Genomic DNA, 9,113 nt, shown 5'->3' with positions numbered 1-9,113 from the left:
GATGAAATTAGTCTTTCTAGTATGACTGTATAATTTACCTTAGAATTGATTGATATGGTCTGCCTAATGAGATTGTATATTTCTCTAATAATAAGATTAATATGGCATCTCTTTAAAGAAATAAACCTACAACCTTTCAAGAATGAGATAAACCCAATCTTCTTAGAGAGATTGTATAATTTACCTTACAAGGTTTTAAAGTCTCCCTAGTATAATTGCATAATTTACCATGAAAGAGATTGATATAGTCTTCTTAGTGCGATTGCATATTTCTTCAAGGATTGGATCGACTCAACATCTTTTTAGAGCAATAGCTTACTCTTCTTTCACGGATGTGATAAACTCAACTTTTCTAGTGTGATTATACAATTTACTTTAGAAGGGATCAAAGTCTTCCTAGTGCAATTGCATAATTTATATTGGAAAAGATTGACATGACTTCCCTAGTATAAAAACACATTTATCCAAGGATGAGATATACTACCTCAGTAACAATGTTTTGCCTAAGAACATTAACACAAATCTCCATCTTATGCGTATAGGCTTTTTAACAATACATTACAAATTCATCTAAACCGATAGGAATATACCAAAAACCAAGATTTCCACTTGGTTCCAGTTAAGGGGCAGATCCTTTCTAAATCTTGATTAAGATTAGACAAAGTTCAAAGTTTAAATTTGATAAATGTTTTTCTAAGTATAGGTGTTGGACGCATATAAATTTTCAATAATTTTTAAATAATTTTTGGACCTTGTATGAAAATTTTAATATGGGTATTAGATCCATACTGATTGTTTAGGGAATTCCCTTAATAGTTTTTTCAAGTATGGGTGGTGGACCCATATAAAATTTCAATGGTTTTTTTAAAGTTCTTAAACCTTGCATGAAATGTTTACTATGAACATTAGATCCATACACATAAGTCAAAAGAGAAATGAAAAGACTAAATTTTTATAAAATAAAAAATATATGTTATATAAATAAACCCTAGAAGACCAAAGTTGTGTATATGAGTAAAAAGAGATGGGGAAAAAAGGCTTAGATATATAGCCCAAGCTCCTCAGTTAGATATTCCTCATGTTGGACAATAATAACCTTAATTAAGAACATAACCATAAAATTAATCACTAGGATTGGATAAAAGGTAACGCTAAAGTCTACCTGATTTCTTTTGATTCATTGAAGAAATATAGGGTGGATATGACAAGCAAGATCTTGTCCCAAACCATCTTGGTCAAAGCTTAAGACCTCTTAACAAAATTCTTCGAACTCCTTAGAAGAGATCCTTAAAGACTTTAACTAAGCCTAAGAATTTTAGGCTTCATCTTTAGACCTTTTTAGGTGGTTTTTGGCTTAAGGATCTATTTCAGAGTATCCACGTAGTTATTAGTGGCCTAAAACAATTTATTATTAGAGGCCAATTGAAAAAAAATACCTTGTATTTATTCCTTCAGCGATGAATAAGCCATCTTAAAGCTTCTCAGTTCAGCCTCCATAACAACCTTCTCCTTTAATCGCTTAAAAACAACTTGATTAACCTTATTTTGGGGCCTTACATGGTTCATCTTGATAATTTAGGGCCTCTTAGAATGGACGCACATCATGAAAGTCTAAAATAATAAGTGTTAGGAACAATGGTCGCAAAACCAAACTACAAGGAGAAACTAAAAAAGTTCATTGCATTGAAGGCTATTTGTCTAGTTATGGACAAATAACGATAATTGCTTTCATCAAACATCATTGAGATGTCTGATGGAATGGTGATGATCTTCTATAGTTTGCTCACCACCTCGAGGCCATTCTTTTGAAGGCTTAACCTCTCAATAGCCTCAATGAGCTGCCTCTTCTGATCAATTAGGGTAGGGAAAATGAAGAGCATCTAACAAAAAACAAGTTTAGCAAAAGCATCAACGAACTTTGCTTCCTCAAGAACAACCTAAGTAGAGGGTTTAGTTGTTGCAACCTCTATTAAAAAAGTTAGAAGTTAAGGCATAAGAAAGGCCACCAAAAGAGCCATTATAATTGATGGTGGTACATTGATCTCTAGCATCAATCGTAAAGGCTCACTATAACACTCGTAAAGAATAAGGAAGAATATGACTACCCCTAACTACCTTTTATACTAGAGTTCTGACTGCTAACGTGTTTTCTCATGAACAGAGAGTTCATCAAGGATGATGGGAAAGTCCTTCATGTTTTTAGCTTTACCTCTACTTATGATAAAAGATGAAGACTTCCTTTAAAACCTCTCCTATATAGACCTTGCTGAAGTTTCTTCTTCTCCTTCAACTATTAGTCCTGTATATAAAAAAATAAGTCGACAATAAACTCATATACATAGAAAATAAAGAATAAGGAAGTTATATATTTTGTAGTGCAGCTTGATAATATCATTTGGTCATCCTATTGACTTTGTACTCGGTCGAGGATAAGGCCAACACACACACGTTTTCTCCTTGTTTGAGCTTAGACAAGGTTTGTTGTTTACATTAGGGGTATGAACCCTCCTATAATGGAAACATCCCCATACCTGTTGCATTCCACCTTTGGGACTGATCAGCCCATTATACTTTATTACTAGTCATCTTCTCCTTAATTTCTTGATATGTGCAAACTTCCTACACAGAGTTCCTTTTATAGCTCTAGTGAGTTTGCTAGCAAAAATAAAAAATAAATACACGTCATTGCTACCAATTTCTAAAGACATTAACTGAAAGCTGGATTCTAATGAGTCTAGAAAACTTATCAAAGGTGGATAAAGTTATCAACCCATTAGAGTACAAATGACCTCTATCATAAATCCTTAGATAGGGAAGGAATACCCTAATATATACATGCAAAAGAGAGTCGTAATCTCAAATTGACCCTAGGTTGAGCCCAAAGTTTGTCAATTGATACACTCAACATGTTTAAACAATTGAGATATGAACTTTCCTGACTGTAAATGAGTAAGAAAATCTTTATTATTTGCACCTAAAGTACTATAAGTGTTATCCTTAGAAGCCGAGGTAGCCTCTCTCTCTCTCTCTCTCTCTCATAAGATTCCTTAGTAATGTTAGGAGAAGAACTTCTCATGCAATGAGAGCTACTTTCTTCCTTACTTGATTTGGATGCTAGGGTGCCACACTTTTTAGTTTTGAGGTCTAGTCTGATAGACCTTTGCCCCCTTGTTGCTTCTTCCAGTCTTAGGTTATAACCAAAACTCTTTTTCAAAGGTAGCAACACCCCTCTTTCTAAAGATAGATTTGACTCCTTTTGGGTTTATATTTCTTTATAAAGTATAAATGAAAGAAGCTTGTGATGAATTATTTCTTCTTGGATTAGAATAAAACTAGTTCAGGGTTCATTATAAAATAGTTTTTTAGAAATTACAGAAAAGAAAAGAAAAGAAAGAAGTAATAAAAGCTGGGGTTATAAAGAAAATATATTGTCACGTTATCATTGGATGAATGACTTTTCATGTCATTTCAGATCTCTAGAAACCCATTCAATCACTATATTAAATGTAAGTCACCATTTTATTTTCAAGGACACCTCTTGTCAATAGAGACATGTGACCATAAAGAATCCTAACAATTTTATAAAGATAAATCTCATGGGGAAGGTAAAAAGCCTCTCACTAATAGAACAATCAACTCTTAGGTAAAAAGATTTCTTTTAAACTGGAAATCGATCAAAATCTTTACGTAATAAATACATAAAGACTTGGGGGCTACTCATGGAACAATATATATTATGCATGTTTTTTTTTATACCTAAAATCATGTTCTAAACAAGAAACCGAAGGTAGGGTGATAACCCAACATCTTTTAGGGTCAACCATGCACTAAGCATAAGCATATATAGGTTTGATGAGTTGCTAGATTCATCATCCTCGGGCTTAACCAAGTGTTAAGCTTAAATACAAATGGCTTTAACCATCTTATCAAGCTCCATATTGGATCAAAAGATTATGATGAGTCAGAGATATTTTTTCTCTTTGACACATAATAGATGTTTTAATATTGTTAGAAAAAGAGGATTTTTGAGTCCACTCTCCACCAAAGGGTATGAAAGATAAGCTATAAAAACCTACTAGATTTTTAAATGTAAGAAGTTCTCAATTTCTATCCTTAACTATATATTTATTTTAAGATTTTCTTTCTAAAATATTATTGTTTTTTCTCTAAAAATAGATACTTACTTAAACATTAGAGAGTCTCAAAATCCATTAGATGAATCATTTGCAGGTATCAAACACCAATCACTAGCTACCTTGGTTAGAAAAATTGAATTGGATTGTCAAAATTAAGAGATTAACTGATTATCTAACATATAAACCTTGTTTTTAAGATACTTGAATTTTTTAGAACACCATCATTAAGTATTTTTTTTTTAATAATTTGATATATAGGTCACGAGCAATCAAATCCATCATATAGTTTAATTGGCTATCTATGAAATTTAATTATGGTTTAGAATCATACTCCTTTATGTTCTAACATGTTAATTAAATTATATTTTAGAAAATTATATTTGTTTCAATAAAAAATTAAAACCTTTCCATAAAAATAATTTGTCTATAGATTTTTCAAAAGCATGGTAGAAATGCCAAATATGTAGTTGTTAAACCTGACTAGATCCAATAAATTGATCTAGAAAACCTATGTTATGTAACCTAGTTAAGGTAAGATTTTAAGTTGAAGTAATTTTGATTTTAATCTTTTTAATTGTAATTGATTTAATTTAATTTAATAAAAACTTGACAAGTTAATTTAATTTTTTTTTTAATTGTAATTGATTTAATTTAATTTAATCAAAACTTGACAAGTTAATTTAAATTTTTTTAAAAAATAAAAATATCATTTTAAATAAAAATATATATAGATTTTATTTGCTAAATTAATCAAATAAGGTAATTACTTGAGCTTTTTTCAAGTCAAACCCGTGTGAAAATTATGGCTCCAAGCCTTGGCCGCATATAGGGTCTTTATGCTGAACTTGGAAACCAGAATTCTGACACCTCTGCTGTGGGTACCAAAATCCTGACGACCGTTTCTATCCATTGCCTTGAAAATGAAAGCAAAAAGATTCATGATTCTTGGGAAAGGTTAAACCAGTTGGTTCGATTAGTGGCTGGTTGATCCAAGCTTGAAAAACAACAAATTAGAGAGAATTACAAGGCCATGTATGGAGAATAAATGACAATTCTTTTCCAAAAGATGCAAGCCCAAATGGGATCAAAAGTACGTGCAGCTTTATGACACACATGAACGTGATGCTATCGTCGCAAGGGAAGCTTTTGGACAAGCTGATGCTAACTATAGGGCTCTTGTTGACATTTTTGTCGGTCGAAAATCAAGTCATATTGTGCTCCTCAAATAGGCTTATTATGACAGCTTTAGAAGGCATTTGGACCAAGATATTATCAACCTTGAGCCACCCCATCCATACCAAAAGGTAATTAAGCTTGTTCAATGTTCAAAGGTTATCAAATAATAAATACTGGATTCAATAATATACGTAGCATTTTCTGTATGTGTTATTTGAATTGAAGATTTTTGTTGCATTGGCTGCATCACACAAGGCACACCAGGACGATGTTAGCCAACATACTGTCTACTTGAATATTTTATAAAAGATAGTAAAAGAAAGGTATCTATTTGCAAGGCAACAGGCTGCTGGTGAGTAGTGTGTTTGCATGCCATTTCTCAAGGTAATTATTACCCAGAAGAATGATTCTGAGTGTTCGATCCATATCCTGAATTACAATAGTATGCACCTTTTCTTCGTCTGCATCAATGTCTATGCAACACATACATTAAAGATTAAGAAAATATAAACACGCAACTCGTGAGAAGTATAGCTTAAATATTTGTCAAGTTTTAAGTTTATTTTTTTAAAATTATTAATTCAAGTCTTTTAAATTTTAAAATTACTAGAATTTTGCATGATCATGAAAATATAAGCATGCCTAAAGATTAAGAAAGCTGTGCTCATGAAAGGAGGCATAATGTGTGATCCACGTAGAAGGCAATCTTCGGCAGCTGAAAGAAACAGAAAGACACCAACAGACATAAAACGTCAAAGCATCCGAAAAGGAAATATTACTCTTCAAGAGTTAACCCAGAAGAAACCTCTTGGACCATACCTTATAGAATTTTCATATTAAAGAAGAACAGGAAAGACGCACCCTTTTAAAAAACAACAGTGCATTTCCTTTCAGAAATCCTAGAAGGATGTTTGAAAGTATAGTTAGTAATAATTATTTTTTAAAATATTTTTTATTTAAAAATATATTAAAATAATATGTAATATAAAATTTCCGATACAAATCCCATATTCCTGACAGTGTTTGCATCACAATAAATTCAACAGCAACAAATTATCTAATAAATTATAAAATTAGTAATCAATAATAATTTGTATTGTTCATTCTATATGCATAATCTTGGCATTTTGAACTATGGCATTTCTACATTATTATATGGTTTTGGTTCAATTATTGGACCATTGTAGACCTGGGTAGTATCTTGTTCTCCAGTTATTTGCGGACAATTTCCTTATAATTAGTCCTCCATTAAATCACCTGGTTTCTTCAGCAGTGAGTTACCCTCTGATCTCACTAGAGTTTTTGATTCATGCCCTCCAAATTCTCGTCAGACTTGAAATGCTTTTATTTGTTTCTTGTTTCTTCTTTTTTTATTGACAGAGACTTGAAAGACTTCTCTAATATTCCAATCAAGTTTCATGGCTTGAACAGTGATCAATCATCTAGATATAGTCGTACATTTTGTGTAGAATTTAGTCTTCCAACCTCGTAAATTAGTTTTGCTTAACCCTCAGAAATTTGCACATGGCGAGTCAGAACAAATATTAAGAGAAGGAAAAGAGAAATACAAGCAAACGTATACCCAAAGATAATTAAAGGAAATCATTTCCTTTGAAACTGAGAAAAGAATTCATTCTTCTCCCAGATGAAACTCAAAAGGAACCTCCAATTTGTTTCTCATGCATGTGTCTCAAAACCAATGTATATATAACAGCTCATTTCATTTAGTTAATCAAGAATTCACTTCATCATCAATCTCCTTGATTCAAGAATAACCCTAGACAAAGCCAAAGAAGCCCTCAGATGGAAACCAAGGTTGAAGATACCCTGAACCTCTCTTACGATGATTTTGAGCCCTTTTGCAAGTGGACAAGAGAGGAAGGACATGACAAACTCGAGGTCCATGTACAAGGTACTTCATTTAGTTGAACAGAATTTATATTTTCAATCCTTTTATTTATTTGTTTGTTTGTTTCCATAGATTTCAAAATGGAACACATGAGCGTCCAAATACAGGAACCTGGTGTTGTGACAATTACTGGAGAGAGACCTCTAGATGACACTCGCTGGAGCCGGTTTCGTAAACAAATCAGAATTCCGAAGGATAGTAAAACAAATGAAATCCAAGCAAACCTTTATGGGGATATTCTTCATGTAGTTGTGCCTAGGAAAAACCCTGCCAGAAAAGGCAGCACCAAAACTAGTCCAATAACTGCATGTATGCCATCAAATAACTTGTTTCGCTTAATAAAGAGTGCAATTTCGAGGCTAGAAATGAACACCATGTTAGCTCTAGCAGTTGCAGGAGTGCTTGCTGTGGCGGTGGCTTTCGTAGGTTATGCTTACAAATATTGTCACTGTGGAGATGCTGAAAGCTAATTGTTCCATATTTCATTATTGAAATATACTTCTAACCCAGATTCTGCATTTTTTGTTTGAATTTGAAATAATATTAATGATGCCGGTCCTTTGTTTTTCCACTATTAGAAATTGGGAAAAAACAACGAAACGCCGATGAAAAACATTTCATCACTAATTTCAGATGGAAATTGTGACGATGAATTTCTTTATGCAGTTTCCAACAAAATAAAAATGATTTACATCTTTTTGGTTACCCGATGGAGTAAAAAAAATAAAAAAATCAATTAAAAATTATTTAATAATTTTAATGGTAATTTTACACGTCATCATTTCTTAACAAAATTTTTAATGAAATATTTCTATCAATAAATGTAAATAAGTATTAATAATTCATCCAAAACCTTGTCACCCCTCTATTTATTACAAAGTCGACTATCCCAACCCATCAGCATCGATCTATATCTATCTACAATGTCAACACTAATCATTGGTTTTTTTGTGAAACTTCAATAACCATCTATTTTTTGTAACCCATTAATGTTTTAGTTTAATTTATTGAATTGTTTTTGAAGTTTGTTTATATATTTAAGTGTTTTACAACTTTTTCCTAGTGAATTTTGCTGTATTAATATATGATTTGTATGTTAAGATTTATTTGAGATTTGGAGGAAATTGAATTTTGTTGTCATTTGATGAAATTGATTTTTATTTTGTAATATAGGTGTGTTACATTAAGTAAATAAATGATGGGTTGTTTTAATAGGTATCAATCATATTTTATCAATTTTATTATTAAGTTGGAAATCTAGGAAAAATTAATTTTTTTTTATAGAATTGATTAATATTATTCTATAAAGGTTTTGTAATTAAGCAATGATTGATAATTCTTACATGTATCGAGATTCAACTGAAAGGTTATATATGCAAGATTATTTTCATAAGGTTGAAGGTTTTATTAATTTTTAATTTTATACTCTCTAAATCAAATAATATTAGTGCAAATAAAATAAGATATCCATGTGTGAAGTGTAAGAATAAAATGTTTCACCATAAATATATTGTGATGATACATCTATTTAAAAAGAGTTTTTCAAGAAATATTTATGTTGGTATACATACAGAGAAATCTATGTTTCTTACGAAACCTCATTAGAAAAGATGGCGGACTCAACTTCTTGTTTTAGCAATATGTATTGGTTTACATATGATAATAGTAACCTTTATATGAGTATTATGATGAATAAAATAAGAATGAATCATGGTTATTCAGGTGAAGGTTCACATAACATCATTTTAAAAGAAAAACCAAGTGTAGATGCAACTAGATTTTTTGAGCTTTTGAAAGATTTCAATGCACTATTATGGGATGGGTGCACTACTAACAATAAATTACTGGTGATTGTATAAGTGTTTATATCAAGCTAGATTATGGTTTTAATA

At 31.3% G+C, this 9,113-nt stretch overlaps 1 protein-coding gene across 1 annotated transcript; it reads left to right on the top strand.

Annotated features, from left to right (window-relative positions):
* Positions 1–7,034: 7,034 nt before the first annotated feature.
* On the top strand, positions 7,035–7,792 carry LOC105123526 (inactive protein RESTRICTED TEV MOVEMENT 2-like). The gene is made up of 2 exons (XM_011023153.1): positions 7,035–7,224; positions 7,294–7,792. The coding sequence occupies exons 1-2, from the start codon at positions 7,116–7,118 to the stop codon at positions 7,689–7,691; spliced, it is 507 nt and encodes a 168-aa protein (XP_011021455.1). The 5' UTR covers positions 7,035–7,115; the 3' UTR covers positions 7,692–7,792.
* Positions 7,793–9,113: the final 1,321 nt, after the last annotated feature.

This window comes from Populus euphratica, unplaced genomic scaffold, assembly GCF_000495115.2.
Source record: "Populus euphratica unplaced genomic scaffold, PopEup_1.0 scaffold9.1, whole genome shotgun sequence".
Lineage (NCBI taxonomy): Eukaryota > Viridiplantae > Streptophyta > Magnoliopsida > Malpighiales > Salicaceae > Populus > Populus euphratica.
This window is presented reverse-complemented; position numbering and strand designations above follow the sequence as displayed.

Bases quoted from the DNA above. Each gene is read 5' to 3' on its own strand.
- LOC105123526 (XM_011023153.1), top strand. From the start codon at position 7,116: ATGGAAACCAAGGTTGAAGATACCCTGAACCTCTCTTACGATGATTTT. The intron at 7,225-7,293 runs GTACTTCATTTA...TTGTTTCCATAG, and splicing joins ACTCGAGGTCCATGTACAAG to ATTTCAAAATGGAACACATG.